General features: G+C 46.6%; 2 protein-coding genes across 2 annotated transcripts; one reads left to right on the forward strand and one right to left on the reverse strand.

Annotated features, from left to right (window-relative positions):
• Positions 1-4,643: 4,643 nt before the first annotated feature.
• LOC121835178 (probable imidazolonepropionase) lies at positions 4,644-14,884 on the forward strand. Its single transcript, XM_042289158.1, has 8 exons — positions 4,644-4,656; positions 4,739-4,885; positions 6,694-6,758; positions 7,876-8,153; positions 9,031-9,256; positions 10,980-11,198; positions 12,334-12,494; positions 14,714-14,884. The coding sequence occupies exons 1-8, from the start codon at positions 4,644-4,646 to the stop codon at positions 14,808-14,810; spliced, it is 1,206 nt and encodes a 401-aa protein (XP_042145092.1). The 3' UTR covers positions 14,811-14,884.
• Positions 14,885-19,278: 4,394 nt separating this feature from the next.
• On the reverse strand, positions 19,279-25,127 carry LOC121832934. The gene is made up of 4 exons (XM_042288864.1): positions 25,042-25,127; positions 23,687-24,003; positions 19,585-20,454; positions 19,279-19,539 (listed from the first exon to the last, which is right to left on the reverse strand). The coding sequence occupies exons 1-4, from the start codon at positions 25,115-25,117 to the stop codon at positions 19,279-19,281; spliced, it is 1,524 nt and encodes a 507-aa protein (XP_042144798.1). The 5' UTR covers positions 25,118-25,127.
• Positions 25,128-27,025: the final 1,898 nt, after the last annotated feature.

The raw sequence follows: 27,025 nt of genomic DNA on the forward strand, positions 1-27,025 counted from the left end.
TGTACACTGAGTATGCGTTCACAGCTCAATGACTTTGGCATTTTTCGTCAGCATAGATGCTCCCACGAGAAGAGCGTAATGGATATGTGAATAGAATTGGAAATTTGAAATGTTCTTGTCCAATCGCATTTTTCTTTGGTTATCAACGCTTTTTAGCGTCATCACAAGACGTTCAACCCATAATACACTGGTGATTAAAAAATAAGCACCGAAAAACATGCACCGATTTTCGCTCAAAAATAAACACCGGAAAAAAACATACCGTAATCATTACCCATGTCACCTTTTTGGGTGATATGTGAATTTCCAGAAGAACAGCGAGTTATCACCCTCCCCTAGGAATACCCTGACTACAGAGCAGGCGACCCGTTTTTCCCCGCGTTAGATTGTGGTGACCACGAACCGTACGGAGGTCACAGGACGTCCGTGAAAAATAAAAAGGAGGCAAACAACGATCTACTCTGTGCACGCTTCATCCCCAATTTCCACGACCCCAAGGCCGAAGGACGTTTGTGTGAAGGATAACGATAAAATAAAACTTTGCGTCAAAAAAAAAAAAGCCCGTTTTTAAAAGAAAAAAAAAAAGTAGAAACAAGCACAACGCGTTGACGGACCGCGAGGTTGTGGAACACCTCGCGGTCCGCTTGCCACAGGACGGTTGTCTTCGACCCATAGCTCCAAGGTGAATTTGCCACTTGCGAAAACACGGAGACCTACCCAGCGAGAACCAGGAAAGCAAGACACGCACACTGACGCCTCGGCGTGCAGAATGAAACAGGATGCGGGCGCGGAATACGGCCGCGGAAGAACACCTCGCACAGTGCCGATCCGGCCGATCTCCGAACGGACGATTTCGCATTTCGTGGACAGCGAGCGCCACCGCACGGGAGAGAGAGGTACCTTAAAAACGACGAAAACAAGCACCGACACCTTGGTTCTTTATATTTGCTGTAGTTACGGAACAAATCGACTTACATGAATAATTTGAATATTATTCGATTCCGTAATAAATTTAGAAGACATTAAGCGCAATTCTTCTTATGTTTGAATTTAGATAATTTTGTAAATTCGCTCCGAACGCAAGAGTGCCGAATTAGCCGATTTTGACCATTTTCATGATTTTTTAAAGAATATAATTAAATTTATGACGAAACATCTGTTGCGTTTAGTGTCTCGATAATGACTCAATGTCTTTAAAGCCGAAATTTTCAAGAAGATCCGCGCAGCCGTTATTATGTGAGAATGTTTTTAATTTGGTGAAAAACCTCATGTATTCTCTATGGGGCTCTGAGGTGCGCCCCCTCCTAAGAGCACAAGCCGGAAAACATCGTTTCATAAATTTAAAAAATAAAAAAAAATGTCGCGTTGTTATTACCGGTTTGAAGCCAACAGGTGGTCTGACGCAGTTTATATGCCGGCACGAATCACCACCCAGAAACACTTGCTCCGTCTCACGTTACGACGGACTGCGGCAGACGGTACGAGCAATCCAAGCCAATCCACCGCTGCGAGCGCGTCACGTATCTACGCGCCCCGCGCGTTGCTGCCAACCTCGTTGGTTGCTGCGCACTCTGTTGAGGGTCATGTGACACTCCCGCGGCTTTGGATTGGCTTCGTTGGCTCGCAGCGTCTTCTCCAGTCCATCATAAGGTGAAACAGTGCGTATGCACCTTGGGCTACTGTAGCCTTTCGGAAAGGCATGGGCGCACATTTGATTGATAGATGAAGTGGCTACGGCTGAACCCTGTATCACGGTTAATTTAACCCTAAAGTTGGGCAGAAAGAGAACAGTTCTTTCTTTTTCTTTCTTTTTTTTCTTCTTTTATACAGTGGTAGAAAGACAAACAGAAACAGACAACGTCTCTATTAAAAAAAAAAATATATATATATATATAGTCTTCCTGACGAAGGCCGGACTCCGGCCGAAACGTCGAAGATTAAATCGTCCGTTGTTGCTGTTTTTCACTAAGGGTTTTTTTCTTCTCAGTTTTTATATATATATATATATATATATATATATATATATATATATATATATATATATATATATATATATATATATATATATATATATATATATATTAACGCAGCGGGGATTTAAGCCTGCTTCGAGTACGATAAATAAAAGTACAGCTCGCCTGAGCGCAAACTGCATTTTCGTTGGAGCCTTTTTTTTATTTTTTTTTATTTCAGTCATTGGAATTGCATTTCTTCGCAACTTGGCGACGCACCAGGTTGCGCGAATTCTTTAGATTGACCAAGGCCTTAATTGTAAATGACGTTGCCACATGCCCCATAAAACCAATCATTAAAAAAGGGTAATTAATAGATTTCAGTTACTTATAGCCAAAAAACCGTGATAATTATCCTTATTTAATGTCCGTCGAGCCTGATCAAATCATCGCTCAGTCGGCACCCGTGTAACTCTCACCCGTTTTTCTAAATCTTCTCGCATTAAAATGAAATATCTATGCATTAAACTCTACACAAAACATGAAGAGGAGCGAAGCTGGCAAAAGATTGTGAAGAAGGAGATTTTTATAAACCTCAAAAACAGCGTGCCGACGTTTCACTAGGAGACTAGCTTCTTCGACAAAGTCTTCGTTCTTCTGGGGCATTTACACTCACAAGAGATTCGCTCCGTCCTAAACTCCAGCATCAGTATTTTTATACAGCTCGCAATGAGCAAAGCGCACACAGAAAACTATGGAAAGGCGTCATTGCTGACGTCATTGTCATATATCAGGGGTGGCCAAGCTGCGGCTCTTCGCGTGTTAAAGTGCGACTCGCGGCTCCCTCCCCCTCCTCCCTCCCGACTCCCCCCGCCTCCCTCCCGGTCACACGAACACTTCCCCAAAAAGAAAAATGGGAGGCGTTTTAAATTGAAAGACAGGCTGCGGTTTGGTAGCCTTGTGCTACTGCTACCGTAAGTACACTTGGACTGCTTTAGACTTGGATAGACTGAACAAAAATTTGTCCCCCCCCCCCCCCCCCCCCCCCCCCCCCCCCCCCCCACCGCGGCTCTTGGAAGTTTGGGGATTTGGTTTGCGGCTCTTAGGCCGGGTCAGCCTGGCCACCCCTGTCATGTACGAATGGTATTTATATACAAAATGCCTAATTTTATTTAAATTTTTTTTTTTTTTTTACATATGATGTGAGAGACAGACTAGTTCTGTTTTGACCACATATTTTTCAAGCTCGGCAGATATTAGATATGGGCATGATTACCACGGTAAGTTGACTAATGAACTAAAATTTCATAACGAAGCGTTTTTATATTTGGTTTCGAGGGGTCATGTTAGAATTGCCGTATTAATGATACCAATTTTGTTTTTCTGTCAAAAAAAATAAAATGACGGGGGGAGACTGAGAAAAAAGAAATAAAAAGCTGCATGATGCACCTTAGATTTGGGAGCAGTGACACGGAAAAGTAAACACATGAAAACCCATGAAAACGCAGCACCAAAAAACAACTAGTTCAGAATTCAAATTAATAAAAGACACCTGCAGATAGCAAATTACGTACAGGCACAGTGTAGCCCAGTGCAACGAAAAATGTAATATATAATAGACCTTTGCATCGCTTATCACCCGGGAGAAAAATGCTGAGTCACTGAGCTGTAGGCGCAAGCGCAGCGTCTGATATACCGCGCAGCAGAGCACAACAGCGCATGCTCAGAAGACGTTCCGCAGCACAGCAGACAAAGATGGCAGCTCGCAGAAGGCGATTTTAGCAGAGGTATATATATAATGCAAACAAGGTTTGTACGGTGATTATTATGCATTTACTATCTTTTACTGGTGAAGTAAGAAGGTTCATGTTTTGGGTGTCAAGAAAGGCGATTACTATTATAGGTCAGACCTGTTTAAAGAACTGGCGAAAATGTTATGGTTTCTGAGATTTAAATGACCAATTTCGTGTTTTTTCGCCCGATTTAAAAATAGTGTTAAAAAAGAGGGTATTAAGCCTCGCACACAATAACGCTTGGAAGAGTGACGTAGTCGTTTCAATCATGTCGTCACCATTTCGGTAGCGTGTCTTTGGTGGGTGCGCCGACGACACAAGTGACGACGTTCTCAAAAATCATTTCCTTTTCGCAAATTCTTTAAGTTGGTCTGACCTCTAAAAGTAATTGCAGTCTATACTACAATTGCAACATGGCTCTTAAAACCAACAATTAAGAAGATAAATAACAAATTTTAGTTAACTAGTCAGCCTAGCATAACGATTAATATATCATTCAACGTCCGCCGAACGTATACATGAAGACACCACCACGTCAAACCTCACCCCCTTAAAAAAAAAAAAAAGAAAAAAAAAAGAAAGTTGATTTAAAATTATGCACACTGTATAATAATTCACATTGGTTGAATCAAGAGTCACTGAATATGTATTCAGTGACACTAGTCGAATCGTTCCACTGGGTATTTGTACAGTGATCCTCAAGCTTAACGCGGCCGCCACAAAATGGTCCGCTTTTGATACTTTTTGTGACATTCCTGGCACCTGGGCCTACCGGTCGAGCTTTGTGGTGACGCTTTGAACCTCCGACCATAACCCAGCCCGAGGAAAATATTCCAGCTGCTGCAATGACCAATCTAGCTTTGACTTGCCCACAATAGACGAATAGTTTGGCAACCGAATGGCGGCACTAAGTTTGAGGAGCACTTATACATCGTTGTCGTGCGTCGAAAGTTTGAACATAATATTTTAGCATGTAAACCGCCTAACAACAAGCACACTATTCTAATCCATCATACTCACACATCTCAAACAGATTTGGCATGATAGCCGCCATTGACGAGAGCGGAACGATCGAAGAGAACTTCAGCGGATGCCAGTTCGAGAACGTCATCGATGCCACGGGCTGCTGTGTGATCCCCGGTAAGGCAAACTTTATTCGTGTACGAAACCGCACACCACATTGCTCTGTAATTAACACACACCTTGTAAAAAAAAAACAAAAAAAAACTATGTTTTTACAAGAAGTATAGTTTTGTCCAAAAGGCCATCTGAATTCGCTTGAAAGGATATTGCATGCACCTGCACACAGTGGTTACTTTGCTGTTACCACCGTCGATGGCAGATCAACCAATCAATCAATCAAGAGTTCATTTATTCAATTGATCGACCAACCAATCAATTGTTTTTATTCGCAGTAGATGCATGACACAAGCTGTCGAAAACCCATCTGGGCCCATATAGTCATTTTGGCTAGCTTGGGCTCCTTTTAATATTAGCGGCGAGATGTTTTAGTGGCGCCCTCCTACGGCTCCCCCCTTGTGACGTCATTACCTTGCCAACAACAAGTTCGATGGTGTTTGTTAAATATTAGCATGGTGGAAGCTTGAAATCATTGCGCTCTCAAAGGAACACTGCCAACACCGTCAAAATTAAAGTTCTTTCATTCCTCTTATTTCCGTCGATGATAAATCCTTTCCGACGTCATAGTCAGCGTTCGGCCGATCGTGGAAGGCGGACCACAGCGACGCTTTCGGTCGCGCACGTCGCCAATACACATAGGGCGCTTGCGTTATGGTTATTTTGTCGCCGGGGCAAAGTTGGTGGACATGGCGGTGACATAAAAGAGGCGATATTGGTTAATTAGTTAGATAATAAGCTAAAGGCTACATCTCTAAATTTTTATGTTGGGGAGGGGGGAGGGGGGCGGAGTCTTTAGAGAATCCACCTTTTTCAACTCACCTAGACACGCGACTGGGTTCAAGACGTGGCTAGAAAACAGCGCGCGCACAAGGCCTCTCCTACCCGTTCGACTCCCAAAACAAATACTCCCAAAACGTCAGCTACATCCTGTTTGCCCATTGAGTCGCTGTGGCCTAGATACGGCTCCCCCGAACTACGCTCCATCGTGATCGTGGGTTGTCTTCGACCCCGAAGTTCATACAAAGAAACCGTCTAGCCTCTTTGCTCGGCCAAAATTAATTATAGAAAGAGAGGGAGCCAAATCCATTTACTCTCGAACCGATATTTCTGCAAATAGTCCACTGACGCTCGACCTCAATATTGTGGCGTGAAAGTGGCGAGCCCGGCGTTGGCCCGGCGCTGCCAGCTTGGGCGCTGATGCGCTCGAGAGGCAGCGCGTGCCAGGGCGTGATTTGTTTCACGAGATTCGATTAGATGCAGCCTGGCCTCGGCAAACCGTCTGCTCCGCGTATTATTCACCCCTTTCGAAAGTGCAAGCCCTCAGTTGGAAGCTGTGGAATTCCTGCACAATGACGGACAGGGGTGCGAGCTTCTTGGGTTCGAATGCGTCCCGGCTCACGAGCTTTCGTGCCGCGAGAGTACATGTCGAGGCTACCGCTCGCTGTACTTGTACGTTCCGCGGTGTCGGTTGTTCCAACATTGTGCAATAAATCGTTTTTTTTTTTCTTTTCATTTTTTTAGTTGGTATGTGATTTTTGAAAAGGGTTTATATAATCTAACCGTGCATTGAAATGTTTAAAAATTCGTACCGCGTTCAGTTTACGCAGACGGTATTCGCCTCTGATAAACTGAACGTTCAGTTTACCAGGCGGCACTACCGAGTTCAGTTTATCAGACGGCGTTCGGAAACCACAGGCAACGATACGGGCATCATTAAATTCCTGTTACTAAGTCAGAATGGTGGCTGCGCGGGAAAGCTTTAACAACTCCTCTATAAATCACTGCAAAAAGTCGCCTTCATTTTTAAGGTCTCGTCGACTCTCACACGCATCCAGTCTGGGCTGGAGACCGCGTGCACGAGTTTGCAATGAAGGTGAGTGGCGGAATACGGTTCCTCGCATAATTTTTTTTTAATGCGAAATCATTAGCTGGCCAAAAGCACCTAAATTCCCCGATCCCAAAGGAGTGGAGTAAAGCTGGTGGTTTTCTGCTCCGGTCCCATTGGCTGGCGCGGGTCGACGAGGCTCCCATTGGCCGCTGCGCGTCAGTTTCCCGGCCAGCTGCCAGGCTTTGCAGGCCCAATGCTCTACTGAAGGGGGGACCCCTTGATTGAAGTTTTTCTTTGGGAGGAGGGGAAAAGTAATTATCACTACGGCGATCTCTCTCTTTTTTTACTTTTTTTTTATTGCGTTTTTTATTCCCTGTTCCCTTTTCCCTTACTTTCTAGTCTGTTCCTTTTTTACTAACTCCTTTTTTTTTTTCCTTTCTCCCAGTCGGTCTTTTCTTGGTGTGGCCCAGCTTAGTTCAGTTCCCAATTGACTTTTTGGTAAAATTTCCAGTTGATCAAGGGATCAAATTCTGCTAAGGTTGAAGCCTGGGCGAGTTGGTGTGACATACTTAAGTGGATCAAATTCATTTATATCGAATTGGTTTTAATATCGGCTGTGCCAGGTGGTACCGATCGAGGATCATATATATATTTGTCATTCTTTTTTCTCACCTTAACAAATGTATCGGATAGCGGAAGTCGCGAAGACTTGGCGGTTTTCGGGACCCGCAATTCGGTTTGGTTTGGACCGGCCTTTACCAGTTCTGGACTGGCCGGCCCGGAACTGTGGAACCAACTTCGCCATCGTGTGAAATAGAATATGCTTCTTCGTGGCAGCGCACATAGTCCTGGGGTCGTCCTCTGGATTCTCTAAGGTTCCAGAGATGTCTTGCAGTCGTTCATGACATCATGGGACATCTGTGGCGCCTGGGATCCACAGATAACCAGCTCCTAATTATTAAAAGAAAACGTGTTTTTTTTACTACGCTTGGGTTTTTTAAAGCTTTTAGCAGTTGGTCAGGCAGCTGCTCCGGAACTGGAGGAAAAGGGGGGGGGGGGGGGGGCAGTCGCTCCTACAGGCTGCAGTGGGGGCGACTGGTAGATTTCAAATTTTGTTTAAGTATCCCTTTAAAACGCTCTTCACATTTGGCAACGTCGACAGTTAGCCGGAGCATCGTACCTCGAGATCCACGCTCAGGGAGGCGGCATTCACTTCACGGTCGACCACACCAAAGACGCGTCCGCGGAAAGCCTCTTGGATTCCCTGGTGGATCGGCTCGGATGCATGCTTCGCTCGGGCACCACCCTGGTAGAAGCCAAATCCGGCTATGGTCTGGACCTCGAGTCCGAAGTCAAGCTGCTGAGGGTCATCGACGAGGCCAGGGCTCGGACACTGATCGAAATTTCGAGCACCTACTGTGGCGGCCATGCGGTGCCCAGGTGAGCCAACTCACACTCCATAAAATGTCGGATTCTTTTTTTTTTATATAAATGTATGATTATGAAATTACAGTTTATTGCTAAAGATGGCCCGGATACGTGTGGCCGAAAGGTGCTACGTGTTGAGATAAAGGGGTAGCCACCGATTTTTCGAGATGCTCAAACTAAAGTAGATCTTTTGAATACCCTGGTCTTAGTCTTTCCGGCGTGCTATTCGGTATGCTTAAATTCAGAATAGCCTTTGAGTGGAAGGTAAGCGAAAGTTAAATGCCAAAATTAACGATCAATTTCTACCGCGCTCTTCAGTGGCGCAAGGTCACTGGCAGGCAGACTTGCGCTGTAAACGCGCTGTAAACACAGGCCGGTGCATAATCGAGTCCTGTTTTTGAGTTTTAGTAGATCGCTCCGATTACTCCGATAACGTACCCGCTACTCTGCCGATGCCTTAGCGCGTGCATCGTGTCGTTATCAGATATCGTTAACAAAACGCTATACTAAAACTCCCTAATATGTAGTTTTAGTAGCTCGTTCCCATACTTCCAATAACGATACCCGATAACAATGCGATGCATGCACAAAGCGTTAGGGAATATTAGTAGATTGTTCCGATTCCTCCAATAGCGATACCCAAGGTGATGCATGTGCCAAAGTGTCGGCGGAATATTGGATATCGTTATCGGAGTTATAGTAACGCTCTTCTAAAGCTCCCTATTATCTGGCGTCTGCCACAGGCTTTCAGGCGCGTCAACGAAGTAACGAAATCAAACTGGTATGACGCACCACAACATGTTATTCAACATGTATGGGCGTGCCAATTCCTTTTATTTAAATTGTGGCACACAAAATGGGTTGGCGCGATTGTCTTTGTGGCCGACAGGGGAAAAACCGTGGGAGAAGCCACGGAGGACATCGTCCGCAAGCAGATACCGGAGATCAAGAGGCGGATGCTGGAAGGCACCCTGAACGTCGAGAACATCGACGTCTTCTGCGAGGAAGGAGTCTTCGATGTTGACAGCACCAGGAGCATCTTGCAGGCCGGCCGGAGCCTCGGTCTGCGCCTCAACTTCCACAGCGACGAGCTGTCCTGCATCGGAGGAACTGAGGTATGAATCTCAGGGTGGAGAATAAAAATCAGATGATTGACATCAGACCAGTTTTACTATGACGATCTAGATCGATCCATTCCGCAAAAACAATCCTGACAATAATTTGCATTTTTACAGTTTGTCTATCATTGAATATTTTCGTATCAAAGAATCATCAAGTAAGAAATATTTATATAACGCTGAACACGAGCGTCGAGCTTTTGTTTAGCCTTATAGAGCGTTGAGCCCAATTTCTACCTTTTATTTTGTTCGTCAGCTATGTAACATCCTACTGCAGCAAAATCAGAACGCAAAAGAAACGAAAAATATAAAATAATGTCCTATTGAAATCAAATCAAAACGCAAAAGGAAAGAGCAAAATATTTTTTATCATTATATAATAACAGCGCCCAAGCAGCGAGGAAGAGAAGAGAACACAGGGTCCAGTTGATGTATTGTATCTATACATCATTTCGGAGTCAGCGCTCTGTGTTTTCTTCACTGCTTATCCGCTGTTTTTTTTTTTTTTTTTTTTTAATATGAGGCTCAGTTAGTGTAGTGGAACACGACACGCAGAGTCCGAGAGCCGGTGACAAAGCCGAAGCAGCTCGCTCCCGGCAGCTTTATTTATAACCAACTTAACAAACACGTGGCGCCCTCTAGGTTAGTGGCGCTACTGTACATCTCTCCTAACAAAACCGAAGATACCAATTAAGTCTAAAACCTAAAACCCTAAAACCATCAACTCTTAATTCCCAACACCACAACGACACCACAACAACACTACAACGTTGGAAAGAGTACACAGACCGTAGTTGTAGGTCGAGTCTTTTGGGACGGACTATCGCCCGACCATGTCGAGACCTCTGAACTACTTCAGACTCAGGATCCAAGGGTCTCTGACTGACGACGTCAGGGGTTGCTGGACGGCTGAGAGTCCGCTGCTGCGGACCAAGAGGTCCATAACCAAGTGACTCGTCCGACTCCTGTCGATCAGGAGGTTCTGGAACAGGCGCCACTGGAGGCTTGTACGGCACCAGATGCTTCCGGTTCCGGAACCTCCTGATCGACGGGAGTCGGACGAGTCACTTGGTTATGGACATCTTGGTCTGCAGCAGCGGACACTCAGCCGTCCGCTGCTGCAGCCGTCCGCTGCAGCAGTGCGGCGAAACAAAAAAATTTAACTAACAAGAAAAAAACATCTGTTTTTGTACTTGTATGGAGGGGATTACGGCAATAAAAACTTGTTGAATAAACTTTACATTTACGGTTACTTTTTTGCTACGCGTTCTTACCAGTGATATCGGACGAATTAATCAGTCAATCTGCCAGGTTGAGAAATAGATCTAGTGGTATAAAGGATCACTATTTTCTTGCTTCAGTGATTTACAAAGGGTGTTCCATACAACAAACCCTACTTCGCAATTCTAAAGGTACTATTAATCGAGATAAAGGTGCTGAAAGAGTGTAGCCATGGGTGTAAAACACCCTTTTACACCCTGAAAGGTGTGAAAAGTTACTCTATTATATGCTAGAGTCGTGTCCCTCAAGGGCCCCAGAGCGCGGCAATGGCGCAGGCTCCAGTCCCGGCCAAGCGACCACAGCGTGAAACCGAGGAACTGGAATCAGATGTCGCTTGGTTGAAACCGCGGATGCATCGAGCCTCTTCTCCTTGTCAGTTCGCTACTTTAGTGGGTGCAGGCTCTGATCGCGACGGACTCTCTTGTTTCCCCGCACGCAGATGGGGGCATCGCTCAAAGCCGAGGCCATATCCCATCTGGAGCGTGTCTCACCCGCGGGAATGCGAGCCATGGCCGAAGCTGGCACGACGGCGGTGATCCTGCCGACGACGGCCTTCATCTTGAGGCTCGAATCCCCGCCAGTGAGGGACCTGATCCAAGCCGGGGTCGCGGTCGCCCTTGGCTCGGACTTCAACCCGAACGCGTACTGCACGTCCATGGTGGGTGATGGCGTGGGCGTCATGCTTGCAACTCGAAGGAGAAGAGGCATGGCGAAAGCGTCCGGCGCCGTCCAAGTGCCGAGGATTGAAAGTATAGTGACAGGGAGAGGCAGCTAGCCTTTGCGTCACTATTCCTCCAATCCGAGCTCAGCGCCTTTACGCCACCGCACGACCTCAACTCCTCCGATTTCCCCCCGCGATGTTTGAACGTTCTGAGCATGCGCACTCCTCTCTTCTGCGGAGTATCCCGCGTCGCACATGTTTCCACAACTCGGTGACTCCGCATTTTACGTCTGGGTGCACCGGCAGTGTATGATAAGCAATGACGCTTGAATGAGAGCAGCGGGCATATCACTTGTCCGGTCTATATAGTGCATATATGAAATCAATGCTGCTCTTTTGATGCACTTTCGAAGCACACAGGATATACCGAAGCATGCATCACTGAAGGTATGGAATAAAGATAGCGCTGCGTGCAGGACAACTCGGAGAGCCCCCCTTGCGTTCGACGACTGGGCGTGCAGAATGGGCAGAACTTTATGGCTTCAGAGAAGGCGAATCACGTATACGCGCATGGAAGTGGACGTTCAGTTTGCTTAGCCGGGAGCGGATGAGATTAACTCTCCGGCTTAGGGAGTGCCACAATGAATATAATATCAATGCGTGAATTAGAATTGAGATTTCGTTTAAGCCTGGCTCTGAGGTAAAAGTCAATTATGTATTTCGAAGGAATTATAAATATGTAGAACTCAGGGTAGATATTAAAGAAACGTGCGTAAATTGCTGACGAATGTATTTTTCGGGGAGCAATATTCAAGATAATTTTTTCAAAAAAGTAATGCACATTTCGAGTAGATTGTTTCCTACAGCGACCAACGCATGCGACATCGAATAGAGCATTTCAAATTTTAGTTAATATCTTCACTGGGGCTATTAATCCATTAATATGCATTATATCATCCTGACCAAGGAAATGCGACGTCCAAAGGTGTCAAGGCCAGTATGCCTGCGATATACCTTCTCTGATCATTCATGACTAGCGGCGATAAGAAGGATGATGATCATGATGATATATGCAAGGATTTTCATGTATTTATTTGTACCGCATGGGTCCCTTCGTCCGTATACCTCCAAGCCGATGGTGATGTACCTGGCCTGCATCATCTGCCACATGAGCCTCGAGGAAGCCTTGGCAGCGTCGACCATCAACGGAGCGGCCGCGTTAGGTAGATCCGGGACCCACGGCTCCATCGAGGTTGGCAAGATGGCCGACCTAGTCGTCGTCGAAGCTCCATCGTGAGTTTTGAGATGTCTCCAGACACCTTGTAGGTTCAGGGACCGACCACGCACGACTTTCGAGATAAGCGTAATAAGCGTCTGAGAAAAATGTCAGCAATCTTCTAAATTTTATATAGTATGCATGCATGCTCTTTAGGAGCCTTTCAAGCTATAGTCCGTTGCAACCTAAGAACGAAGGGCGAGGGTAAGATGGGCCGGGGAGGAGGAAGCAGACGGAACGCTAAAGAGAGAAGGAGGTTTCCCCCTCTCTTCTCCAGCATTCCCTCTGCTTCCTCCTCCCCGGCCCGTCTTACCCTTGCCCTTCGTTCTTAGGTTGCAACCGACTATTAGAGGCGAGATGTTTTGGTGGCGCCCTCCTATGGTTCCCCCTTGTGACGTCATTACCTTGCGAACAACAATTTCGATGGTGTTTGTAAATAGCATGGTGGAAGCCTGAAATCATTGCGATCTCAAAGCAACACTGCCAACACCGTCGAAATTAAAGTTCTTTCATTCCTCTTATTTCCGTCGATGGTATACCCTTTCCGACGTCATAGTCAGCTTTTGGGCCAATCGTGGAAGGCCGACCACAGCGACGCTTTCGGTCGCGCACGTCGCCAATAGACCATTCCAATTAGCGCTCTCTGGGCGGCACCATTTTGTTCGACAGCAGCGCCCTCTCCATACATCCGGGAAATTAGTGGGTTCGGCGGGGTAAAACGAGAGAGAGGGCACGCGCCCGACTCCGCTAGCAGACGACAAAACGGGAGGTTGCCATTCTCCATCGTTGGGCTGTATCGGCGGGCCGTACGGAACATCGAACTCTCGCTCGTGGCTGCCGTTGTGAAGTGGTTCGCGTTCTTAGAATAGTTATGGCTAATCCAAAATCAGCCTAGAGCTCTCGGTTGTTCTACTTCGGTAAATGATCAACTGACATATCTTTTTTTCCGTTACTTAAATAGCAGTTGAGTCGGCCGGTAGTACTACCCTCAACTACTGCGTGTATTGCGGCAAGAGCGCACGTTTTTGTTTATTATTTCAGACATCCACTCATGGTCGCTAAAGGCCTACACCAGTACGATCTTTGTATAGTAAAAAAGGTACAGCCACCGGATTCACTTTTCGCCGGAGAGACCGGCCAGTCTTACACAGTTTTCCCTTTTTTTTCTATTTGCACGCAGATAGTCTTTTTTATCTAGCATAGTAATACACGACAACTGAAATACCAAAATCTGCGCATCTGCGTTTGAAATGTACGCTAGCCGGATGCTAGGTACTGCCCACTCGGTGGAGCAGAGGACGTGCGTGGTACCATAAATTCGTCCAAGTTTGGTCAGAATAGAACGAGCGATTGAAGGAGATTGTAACTGACTCGTCGAGAGCACGGAACGGTGGTTGAAAGGGAACTGATCGTTCCATTGAGATCAGCAATGTTATAGCCTCCTCTACACTCACAAAGCCTAGGCAGTTCGACGACGGAGCCATAGGGCGCCTGGCCGCAGATTTGGAGAGCGAGGATCTGGTGGCACAGAGCATTTCTCGGGGAAGCTGGTAGTGAACGCACAGCATTTGCAGCGGCGAAGGCGCGCGAGGAATACGAGCGGACATACCATCGCTCGGGAGAAGTGTGTTTCGGCGTCTCGCCGCAGCGGGGCGCCCGTTACATGACTCTCCTCTCATCCGTTGTCTGCCGCTCTACCTTTCCACTTTCGGCGGCCGCGTCTCATGGCGATCTGCCAGGCTTTGTCAGTATAGACTATGGCAATGCAAGTATGCGGGATACTCACTGAGCGAATGATTATGTCAGGTTCGAAAAAAGCTCTCCTTTTCCCATTCTGCGTGGATGGCGTGTTCATTTTTTTAATAAATCTGTACTTAGGTCCGACATGCTAAACTTCTAAAGCGGCAAGAAAGGTTCAGAGGTGCACACTTTTGTGGGCTATTCCTTCCTAGGATTTTTGTTAAACGTAAATCGTTATCAGATATTTTCGGATATTCGTAAAACAAACAATTTTTGCACATAAACATTTCCCGTCAAATTCCTCTGCAAATATAGGACGTATATCTTTCTTTAGGTGTAGCCAAGGTGATTTAGCTCTTCGTTTATTTTCATGGTTTGTATACTCCTGCGCAGCTATAGCTTTACACTGACCTATACACTGATACAGACTAATAGGGTGAGAGCTCATACTTCACATGTTTATTTTACGATCGAATTCTTTCTTTTTCCTTTGCAGGTGGGAGCACCTCATTTACCAGTTCGGGTGCCACGATCGAACCATCAAATGCGTCATCAAGGCTGGAAACGTCGTCCACACAAGAGAATCGTCGTAGGCAGAAGAGAACCTGCACTTTGTTTCATCTTAAACCGGACCATGTGCGGAGTCACCCGAGTTAATAGTCGGTCTGGTCATTGGTCATGGCACAAAACCTTGCATTCCACGTGGTTCTAAATAAGGTGAAACGAAGTATGAACGAGCTTTAGGGTTCCGTAGAAATCACTGAATTGTTTGAGTAAACTTCGGAAGCTCTCGGAAGCTCTTAGCGTCTTTCCTTGGGTCCACGTGTGCGCACCGGATGGCGATTGCATCCTTCATTGAGCTCCCCGCCAATAAGCGTGTTTCATTGGCGGCGTGCACGCCAGGCGTGTGCACGAGTGTTGCACGGAGGCGCACTGAGAAAATAGGCAGGTTTTCAGTGTCAAGATGGCGGCGGCCATCAAGCAAGCAGGCTTTGTCGTTGGCGCTTTTGAATCGTCAAATCGGGAGCGACAGTGAGGACGAGGACTTGCTGGCCGCGATTCAGAGGCAAAAACGCATGCCTGGGCCTAAAACTATAGGCTATAGGTGGTATTCACTGAATGTGCATATTCGATTTTGCCAGGGAGCGCCACCGTCGCGCCGCCATCTTGAGGTCGCGTTTTGCGTGTTTTTGTTTCGGCGGCTTTTAGTACGGTGGCTTTAAACTTGTAAGATGCGGCTAAACCACGCTGAAAGAAACGATCAGGCGAAACGCGGCACGCAATCGGCCTACGCGAGATGAGAAAGAGACCTCGAAGATGGCGGCCGCGGTTGTCGACGCCAGCACACCTAGCAAGTGACGTCATGTGAATAGCACCTATATGAACCGCGTCGCCCACTGCTGCTCGGACGAGGAGGTATCTTGATGGGTGCCCGCTCCTTGGCCCGCTCGCACACCAGATTTTACGGTGTCGGCGGTGTTGTGACGGTCCGAGCATTCTGCGCGCTGCCTTTGCGTGAGCGATTCTGCTCCTAATCCTGCTAACGTATAGAGACGTTTTCCGTTTCCTGTTGTTCTCAGTCACGTGGGTCCGTACCTGGTATGCGGGACGAAAAAATAATAAAACGCTTCAACCTGGAACATGCGAGAAAATATACGTGAGGCAAAACAAGGATGTGTGACAATCACGCAGCGGCGTGGAGAGACCAAAACAATGTTTTACCGCGTACCAGAAGTGACGACAATCAAGATGGCTGCGCCCTTCGACGTTGTTGCGCTGTTGATGGTATCGCTGTGCCGCTGTACAAAACTGGGACGAGGTAACAAGCGTAAACATGCAGCCTTGAGCGATGCTTGCGTTGCACGAACGATAGACAGGCTCGAACCCTGGGGCTCACTGGTGTAACTACTATGTGCTGTGAAGAGTCCGCCGTGCATGAGCCAGTTCGATGATCAAAAGCTTTCAGGCGACAAGTGTAGACACGCCTTTTTTTTTTCTTTTTTTTTTTTTTTTTAATGAATCAAATTTTTAGAAGTTATTTTTCGCTCAAACTTTTTGTTTCAAGATGATAAAAAAAGAAAAAAAAAAAAAAAAGCTTTTATGGAACTGAAAAAAAAAAAAAAAAACTGCTCAGCCTCCACTAAAGGTGTCAATAGCGTTCCTTCACAGCTGCACGCTTGCATTAGTAGAGAGTTTTAGTAGATCGTTCCGATACCCCCGGTAGCCCCGATAACGATACTATGCATGCGCAAGGGAGGCGGTGGCGGAGTATCGGGTATCGTTATCGGAGTCATGGGAACGATCTACTAAAACTCTATTGAATCTTGTACGAACCTTGTCAGCAATTGTGTTCTGCTCTGCTCAACACGAATCTGTCTGTTTGACAGGTCGAAAATTTCAAGTGACTTATGAAAATTGTAGTAACTATACAAGTTCATTAGTTTTGAAAGTTGAAACTAAGATTAAAGCCCCTGTATCCTGGGAAAAGTGACGCCATTCATTGTTGTGGAAATGCTAGAGACACGTGCCGCGCACCACTTCTGGGAAGAACATGGCGTCTAAAATCCAGCTCAGTGCGGCGCTATGCCGCCATGATCTTCCCAAGGGCTGCACGTTACACGTGTCTCGTGCTTCGACGGACCTTGCGCTACTTTTAAAACATGAAGGGGCTTCAAATAAAATGTCCCCCTATACACTGCCCTCTTTTATCATTCTTTCCTGACACATCTTCAGCTGCTCCACTGTCAGCACGACCTTGCACGAGAGCGTGCCATTAGCAGTGACCGCGTTCATCTCGGGAGATCCTTCCTGCGACAAACCAACGGTTCAATGATAGACGCCCGATCCAACCGACGGAAGGACGCAACGACGTGAGAAGTTCAGGAGCAATGAGAGCACATGGCTGACAAGGTTGTACAGAGCGCGACACTGTTAGCGCGCGAACAAGCGATCGCCGGTTTTTCCAGTTTTACTCTTTAAGACCAAGGGATGTCATCCAAGTTATTATTGCAACGGAAAGAGCTCATTTAGTTTTATAATGTAAGCGATAAAATTTCGTACTCGCTAATACTATTTAGAAGTAAAATGCGTAAATGCGCCGATGTCGTGTTCGCGCTAACAGTGTCGCGATGAGAACGCCGCACTGTAAATGGCGCAGGTGACGTCGACGGTGTCAACCCTGGGCAGCGTTTGCATCCTCCATTGAGAAGCGCATCGGCGCCGTGGGCAGGCGAATCAAGTATTTCCGCTGCACTTAGAAAGACAGCTGACTCGGTGGCGGTGGCGCCCAACTAAGACGCTATCTGTAGTTACCTTGCAAGGTGTAGTTAAGGACCTACTAAATAGGCATGCTATAAAGTATCGGCCCTTCAGCCATCTTGGCGCTCAACATCATTGTTGCCAGTTATCTGAAGTTTTATCCGAAATCTCGGGAGACGCTTTTCCCGTCTTCCAGAAATGTTAAAACAATCCGCGACAGAGCAAGATGATATCACTAGATGATATCACCTATACGCGGCACCTTAGCAAAAGCTCGGAAAGTCGCACTCAATTGCCTCAACTTCGCCAGATATATTTGTTACGCCGCCGCAATGCATCGTGGGAATTTTACCCTTTCTGCACGCGCGATCCTCGCAGCGGGTTGGAGCGAGCAGAACACGAGCTGTCTCGCTCGCTGCCTCGTGTTAACCAACACTATACTAGATTACCTCAGTCGTGGAACTCCCGCGACTTGAAGTCGCACACAAGGATAGCACTTCTCGCCCTATAGCACCCACTATAAATGCTTCTCAATATTTCACGGCACTGCAAGACCGTACGCGGTGTGCAAGTTCGTGTTTCGTTTGCAGGGGTTGTGGTGCCGTCAGAACGCCGAGCTTTGGTTGAAGAATAGTGGGTAGACCTCAAAGCAAGCTGCATTGAGCACCCACTGTCCCTCAATCAGAGCCAATCAGAGCTCGATGTTCTGACGTCACCACAACCCCTGGAAAAGAAGCAGACGAGCTTGCTCAGCCTCAATTTTCCAAATACATTAAGCAAAAAAAAAAAAAAAAAAACATTTTAATTAAATATTTTTGTTAATTAGCTATCTAACCCATTTCTAGTGGCCGCAATGGCCGCCATATTGTCCCAAGGACAAGGTGTGCCCAGGGCTAGAAGAACCCCAATGCAAGTTCCCCTTTCAAGCTGCTTAACCCGCTAAAGAAGCGCAGGGTCTCTCTTTCGGATGCCGAGGTTCCAACATGCGCTCATTGCCTTCCGTCATGCTTTGGCTGCGCGTGCACGAAGGGAGCTCGCGCTATGCCAAAGCGTTATCCAAAGAGGAAGTTCGCGCTGAAGACAGGACGACAGAAAGGAGAGAGTGGGTCATGGGCGGCCGGCGACTTCAGAGATTCGTTGGGTTTACCTAATCACCGGATGCAAATTATGAGCATTAAAAGGATAACAATTAGAGTTACTAGAGCTCTAAAATAATAAAACTCGGTGTGTATATTATGTAATGCAGATTTCCCATAAGAAATGATCTAGGTTGTTGATTTTTCGTGTCATGACTCGTGACACCTTTAATGCACGGTAAGCGGAAAATAACCTAGGTGTTAAAAATGAAGCATAAGAAACAGACCAAGTGTGGGAACATGCAAGCAAAGATAGCCGTGGCCAAGAATGTGAGATTAAAAAAAAAAAAAGAATTGTACATTGTCTTTCTTTACACTGATGCACTCATCCAAGGCATGCATAGTGTGTACATGTCTAGGTTTATTTCAGTGAATCGAGGAGCAATCCGTCATAGAGTGACAGTTGGAACTGGCTTCCTAGGATTTTATATATGTTTGTACATCTTTTAGGTGGAGCTTAACTCCCTCGAAATACGCAATTGCACTTGTTGCAGCTCAAAGTATAGGGATACACATTTCAGCTGCTTTTTGGAGGGCTTTGTCAAGAGCTTTACAAAAATGTCATACCAAATCATTTTACAAAAAGAAAAAAAAAAGAAATCGTAAGTTTTTTTTTGTGTTAATATATGCATTATTTCAACCAAATAATGCAGGTGCAATAAACAGGCTATGACAGAACCTGTAAGAACAACTGCAGTGTATTGAAGGAAACAAACATTCCTTCATCAAGTTCTTTTACAGTGCAGAGAGGCTTCAAGGAAGAACGTTTGTTCCCATAAGCCCCAATTTTGTTAGTAATACTTTTTGACCCGTCTGTGGGATGGTTAATTCCAAATACCAATGACTTATTGAAGGGCCAATCAACCTCTCGATCACTGCCATCAGGATAGATTCTGACGTCACAAATGACATCAATGTCCCCACTATTCTTTTTATAAAGGTCAAGAACAAGGACCATATTGTGACCAAAGACTTTACATGAGGTGCTCTCAAAGGATCCACTGCCATACTGCGATCCCCCTACCGCTTTCCTGGATGCCCAATCCCCGAAATCCCAGCGACATGTCATTTCCGTAGAAATGCATATCTGTTTCTGGGACATCCCTCCTCTGGCTGGCATCAGCTGGTTGCTCTGCTCACGCAGCTCCTTCGTCATGATGTTTCTGTTGGTGCTGACAGTGGTTTCCACATCCGCCACAACCCTCTGGAGTGCTCTCTGTTCTTCGCTGAAGCCGGCTGTGCAGAGCGCTGTCAAATCCCCAAACCTGTTAGCCTGATCTTCCAGCAGCTGTTTGCAGCTTGCATAAGTGGATGCGATCAGCTGGTCGCTCTGTGCATGCAGTTCCTTAACAATAAGGTCTCGGTTGCTGGTGCCAGCTGTGACCAAAGCAGCGACCACATTAGCATCAACAATCTGAAGTGCCTGCTGTTTTTCGGTAAAGCCAGCTGTGATGAGTGCATTGAGGTCATTAAGCTTGGAAAACTGGTCTTCCAGCAGGTCTTTGCAGCTTGTACCTGTTGCTCGGATGTCTTCAGAGCACTGGTTTAGGCTGCTCTGCAGGAACGTCAGGTCTACAGAAATCTTCCCCAGGGATTCTTTAAGTTCATTGCGTGCCTGTTCAATGCTGCCGTGATCAGGGTTGAGGGAGATGTTGGCAACTGTATCCATGGTTGGAGCTATGCTGCAGCCTTCTTTGCAGTGCCTCACAATGTTGCTCCGCACCACAGAGCAGCTACACTGAGGGCAAGACACAGTGTGGAAGGTGCATTGCTTGAAGTGATCCAGGAGGCTTGACACGGGGCCAATGAAGTTGCAGCCACTAGGCAAATTCCAGCAGGCCACCTTAAGAAAGAAAAAAGTTTGTGCTATGTGTGTAGCAGTTTGGTGAAGTAACCATTTGATGTCACTGAAACCTGTGTAGCATACGCAAACAAGCGTGCACAGGTTTCATAGCGATACAAAATGAAAGCAGGTGATATTTCCAAGCGAAATCTCTGCACACAGCAAGTCGATCTACACTAACTGTGCTGGATATTATATTATGTCAATGCATCATGTTTTCCATTTCGCTGCACTTTATAGAGCTGTGTACTTTGTCTATTCGAATTAAGCTTTAGTTTCTCTCATTTACTGGGAGCTACATACTATACTCCGTTTCACCTTACATCCAGACGCAGCGGATGCTACGGACTATCCTAGACAATCCCGCTCTGTCGACGTAGCCCGTGACACGCTTTCCGCGCGTGCTGCGCCCCCTCTTCAAGGTCACGTGACACTCACACGGCCTTGGATAAGCTTCGATGGCTTGTAGCATCCGCTGTGCTCGGACGTAAGGTGAAACGGAGTACAGGCACAACTAGCCATTGTATATGGCATATTTAACTGCCAGGTAATAAATAGTACACTAATAGTACAGTGGGCAGGAAACAATCACATGTACCAACATAAAGATGGCTTGTGCAGTAAGACAGGATCCAGGAGTCTTCCGTTTGTCCTACATACCAACAATGCTCTGACGAGAGCCTTTCTTTTTATGTATGAAGCTAATAACTCATGCCTATATTCACACTACATCAACATGTCCCAAGCTTCAATCAACATGCTTCAACGAATGAAGTGGTAAAATTTATAAATAGCTGCCAGTTATCTGGTTGCCATGATGCTTTTTCATGACTGAAATGAAGATTACCATTGCTGCTTCTGGTGTCGCTCTGCTAATCCATTTGCCTAGACTTGCGAGTGACAGTTACAGCTAGCATAGAGTGGCTCTAGATAAAACTACAGTTGGCAGCAACTCAAGAATTCAGCAATGCATGTCCTTCAAAAGAGTTCATATTACTCTGAAAGCCAAAACCTTTCATTCCCTCTCTTGACCTCAAGACCCTAAGAACAAACTTAACCCAAAATGACAGTACACCTAGCATCAAGACTGTTTATCACATTGACTTCATGAAGCATTATTTCTGCTCTTTACCCACCTAGGTTTACTTTACATGACGAAGTCATGCTGGTATCGGCTTTTGTTTGTTAGCCCTTTCCTCGTTACATCACAAAATTATGACAGTCTCAACGTTTGTTTGCAGTGGCGTCTGAGAGGTGTCCTGAAAAGGTTGCAGTCATCACTATCGAAGTTTGTGCTGCATAAAATGTGCACATTTGCTCTTTTTTCAGCTGACTATGGTGTTTATAAATGAAGGCTGTACAGTGAACTGATGCCTTCAAAGCAGCATTGTTCATCCATAAAACCTGGCACCCCTGTAATTAGTAGCACGGTAAGCTACGATTGAAAGTGACACTATGCTAAAACAGCCTCGTTCAACGAGACATAAATGTGCTGTGAGAAAACGTCCCAGCTGTGTCTGTGAGTACAACCCTGTGGGCAAAGCTTCTCCAGAGTTCTTGACTCGTCAGTGACTATACACCTTTCCAAAAAACGCTCCTAGGCTGCCGCCATGTTGCTGACGCTGATGCGGCTGGTGCGACCCTGGCTCCCTCTATCAGCTAGGAATTTTCTGCCACTCTCTTGGACTGTGAAAACTCGCTCAGCGCGATTCTCTACCCATGTTTTGCTGTTTTGCATTCAACGTTTGCTGGACCCTCTTGAAAGCTTCCACTTAATTTTTTTATGCGTGCTGCGTACCCTTTCTGTGTTATCTTCCGCTGTGAGAAATAGGGCTGATAAGTGCCTGCCATTCAAGCTTTTCTGCTCAACATTCACGGGAAACGAAGGAGAGGAAGGATGTTGAACGGCCTTCGACGTAATTTTGCGAACAATTACAATTGTTCTCCCCCCTCCAGGAGATAATCCGAGCAGAGTCCTCTCCAAAAATAGTTGTCCGCGTTGGGGTGGGAAACTGGTCAGTCCTGTTTATTCCTTTGCCTTGGTGCTGTTGTGAAAAGAGGAAGCTCTCCCAAAAAAGTGCCCCAAAACGAAGTCAGCTTGGATTCCGTCCGATCGTCAAGATGTGACTGTCGTCAACTGTGACTGTGTTATTTGAGATGTTTCTCAAATAAATTCTTTTTAGGTAATGCTGCGTGGTGTGGTACATACAATATATTGTTCGAATGTTAAAATTTTCTAAATTGTATGTTCGTGTCTTGTCCATTGGTAAACATGTAATTTGTGAGTGTGAAAAATGCATGCCTTTCGGCTATCTTTTGTTGTAATTTATTTTCAACAGCTAAGCGCTTTGTCATTTGACACGTGGCTAATCGGGCGGTGTCGTCAAAACTTATTGTAGAAAAAAACAAAACACGACAACTAACATTCCAGTCGCATTCGTTCTGTAGCGCACGTACCCAATAAAAATAGTTTACATAATTTTTTTGCTTTTCTGTTAATTCAAATGTGGTACAATGCTTTCCCAATGAAAATACATGCACCACGAAACACAAAATATAGCGGGAAAAGGCGAAAATTTAGCTGCCAGCAGCGTTTGAAACTGCGCCTACGCAGGCAGCGCCTACGCAGGCTGCGCCCTATTGAAATCACAGTTACTCAGATAGGGTTAGCAGAGACGCCGGTGAGAGTCTAGCCTCAAAGTCAGTGACTGGGCTCGAAAACGGTTTGTTGCTTCTGGGGTCGAGTGTTTCTTGGAAAGGTGTATAGTCGACACAAAACTGAAAATGGTCGGAAGTATTTCTCGCACATTTTTATGAGAGGAATTTGGGGCATTTTATGTACCTTAATACTCAGAAAATACAACCAATATCCAGCACTGTTTGCCTACCTAAATTCATCGCCGGTTAACCAAGGTGGTTTACCACGCAGCCGTCAAAGCCGTGGGGTGTCACAGCCACCGCAAGTTATCGCAAGGAAAGTGCAAATAATGGTTTGTAAAAACATCCCCGGAAGGCAGTGGTTGACTGGCTGAAGTATGCCTGCACAAAATGCAATAAAGAGACGATAAAAATTCACTTCGACCTCATTCGTAGAGTTCATGAGGCTTATGAATTTTTATTCACACTTCATTCCACGCTGCACAGCCATGCTTCAGTTAATCAACCACTGCCTTTGGAGAGGCTGTGTACTGGCATCCCCAGGTCAACAGGTGGAACAAAGTCAACAACTCACCCTGCGCTTCATGATGTAGCCGGCGGAGCACTCCAGTCGATCCAGGTCGTCCTCGCAGAATGGCTCCTGATCGAGGGGACAGGTGCCTCCTCGCTCAACGCACTCCGCATAGCAGTCGGAGCAGACGGTATGCGCACACCACAGTCTGACCGCTTTCCTGCACAGCACACCACACAGGGCGCAAGCTCTCTCCGCGATGACTGGCTCTACGAAGAGCAGTGGCCTCCAGTCCAGGGCATCGGAGAAACCGACCGTACGTCGGGAAAGAGTTCCTACGGGGCCGTGGTCGCCCGTTGCCATTTTGCTATGGCAGAAACCTGCAGAATTTAAGATCACCGGTGCAAAGATGACACACCAAAACCAGCCTAAAGGACATCTGCTATACATTTTCCGGCTCCTAACGAGTCAAGCACCAATTTTTTTTAAAATTCTGGTTGAAACATTGATTTCGTCATGAGCGAACAGTGACTGCAGCTCACTTAGTAAATTTTCTGAGAGGACTAAAGAGCTCTAAAGTTATGAACGACACTTTAGTGGATATACCTGTGCCACGATTCGGATGTGCAAATATTACTTCAAATCGAATAACGCAGTGCTGTCGTTTGATTCAATACTGCAGAGATAGCCTGTATGTCGTAGCTTTTCCTCGCATTGTACACGGGAAAATGACTCCGTGCTATTCAACCCGAACCAGTTTGTACACCCTAGTTTCATGCCTTGAATTTCGACCGTCTTACAATAAAATATGATTGAATAATGGTGACGTTTTGCCAATGTTTGTAGAGTTGTGTATTTTATAAAACAATGACGAGCATTTCAATCTGGTGGTAGCGAAAACACAGTTTGCGTCAATTTCGCTGCATCACTAATATCAAGCGCGAAGTAGGCTAAACGAACAAAATTAGAATGCCGCAACAAATCTGAAACCGAGGCAAAAACAAGGCGGAGCATCTGACGCTGGGATTTTGACGTAGGGTGCTTTCGTGCACTACCCCGACGAGCACATACCTTCCATCACCCTGCCAGCTTAGCAGTGAACATAGTACAGTTCTCATGGCAATGCCTACGTATTGTTTGCTTTCAAGTAGCACTACTACGCTATAAAATTGACACGGCAGAGGGACCACTTGCTACCATAACAGTGCCGTTTTTTTTTTTTTTCTTTTAACGACGAACACGCTCGTGCCGGACTGTGGATCTGTAAACGCTGGAATGCTTCGCGAGGCATGACCAACGTTGGACATAACGGGAAGCAGGGACCTGTCAAGCTACGTAATGTAGTTTTTTTCCCTGTCTCCTTCTCCAAACTAGAGTCAATCATGAATTGAATTGAATTATACTGCAAGCAGACATACCAGCGACGTATTTCCTTCGATGTCCGTCCGAATAGGCAGCCGGCAATGGCCAGGCGGCGCCACGAGAGTACTGCATTCAGCGCCACAAGCGGAGGCGTCTCTGTTACTGGGGCGGCCAGTTTACCCGTCGGGCCGTTGCGAGCGGCGGCGACCCAGATTTCAGCAGTCACCGTGTGCACCTGCGTGCCATGTCCCTGGTTCTTTTATGCGTTTTTTTTAAGACCATCGGGAGCCTTGACAGGTCCAAGTGTTGAGAGAATATTCTGGAGTCGTCATTTGGACACCAGTTAGAGTTGTCTTCACTACTTGTGGCCGCCCGATCGGTCTGTGCTTCGCTCGTCTCCCAGGAAGTGACACAACACAACGAGAAGGCAGCGCATGGGTTTATTGTACATCCCGGTTGCCCGGCTTCGAAAGCCGGCATTCCGAACCCGCCGGCCCTATTTGTCGCCCTTCGTTGAGAGATTATAGTCAGAGCCCATGTCCAGGCTCGCGGATCGCCCTTCCCACGCCAGTGCTGCGTAGGCTATCTGTTCCGGGCTATCACAGCCAGAGTCTCGCTGCGGAACCACTCCGGGATCGTCATGGACTAGGCCAGTATGGTCAGGGTTCGCCGCTTCCGCCGGTCCTGATCCAAACTTCGCTGGTGGAATGCTCCCGGGAATCGCCATGGGCCAGACAAGCCAGAGCGGCTCTATCGTTCCTGCCCGGCCCCAGCCTCGTGCAGCGCGCTCTTCCTCTTTCCTCGCCGGCTGGCCCCGCTCGTGCCTCGCTCGGCCGTCCTCTCCTCCCGACGCCCACACACACTAGAATAAAATTTGGGTAATTAGAACCAAACTTTGCATGCTACAAAACCGTACGCACATTGCAAAGCCTGATGTAAAATGGCGACAGGCAACGAAGTGTACGTACTACGTGCAAGAAGGATATTTACGCTTCGCACGAGACTCAGCATTAAATTTGGTTGCTGAAACAAAAACTTTGTACTACAAAAATCTACTTTTTGAAAACTCAGAGGTTTGAAAGGTGTTGGGCGACCGCGCGTGCCGAACGGCATTAGGAGTGCCGGAACGGGCCGACGAACCTTTCGCTTGAACACCAGATCGCCCGATTCTCGACATCACAGCGAAGCAACAATCGGCTCGATTGTTCCTATCGTATTTCCCTAATGTGGCTGTCAAAGCGACTCGTAATACAACTTGTATAAATGTTATTTTGCCGAGTAGTCTGCAAAATGAGTTCATTCCACCACTTTCCAAGCCCGCACATAGATTTTCGTTCACTTCCCCCCAACAGTTTCTGTAAAATTTACTTACTTGTTGCGTCGCACTGCAGTAATCCACTTCTGTCGCCGTGTCGCTTCCCAAGCTCTCGATGGGAAGCGGTGATGTTCGACGCTTGAGTCATCTTCGCGACTGTGGCCGTCTTTCGTGCAGCAGTAGCAACGTTTGTTTTTTGGGGGAACTCTAGGAGTAGGCGAGATGTCACAGGAACCCGGTGAGGTTATCGAGACGCGAAGTTGGGACTTACTTTACAAAAAACGGTTCCAAAAACGCTCACGCCGATCCGAAATGCAACGTTCTCACGTGGTTTCTGGATGCGCCCGCCCGCAGCCCCGCGTAGTCCTGGCCTACCCAGTTTCATTATTTTGCAGCCGTTAGATGGCGCAACGTGTAGCGCCAAACTGCATTGCAGGTTGCCTATCGGAGAAAGGCCGAAAAGCAACGGCCCCGCTCAAGTTCCATGCGTTCTCGGCTAGTGTTCTCAGCTTGGATTGGATAGCATAAAGCAACCAAGTGTCTCGTCGATACCATAATTTTACGGAATAAACGTAAAAATAAATCCTGGTAATAAATTAAACGTTTCGAAGCGTAACTACTACGATTTATTCTTTATGTACCCTTCGCCTCTCAAAATTCCAGGCCATTTAACGAAATCCAATCAAAACTCACATGACTTAGCCAATCCGTAAGCCGTCGCGCAT

This window comes from Ixodes scapularis, unplaced genomic scaffold (assembly GCF_016920785.2).
Source record: "Ixodes scapularis isolate PalLabHiFi unplaced genomic scaffold, ASM1692078v2 PGA_scaffold11__112_contigs__length_91849675, whole genome shotgun sequence".
Taxonomy (NCBI): domain Eukaryota; kingdom Metazoa; phylum Arthropoda; class Arachnida; order Ixodida; family Ixodidae; genus Ixodes; species Ixodes scapularis.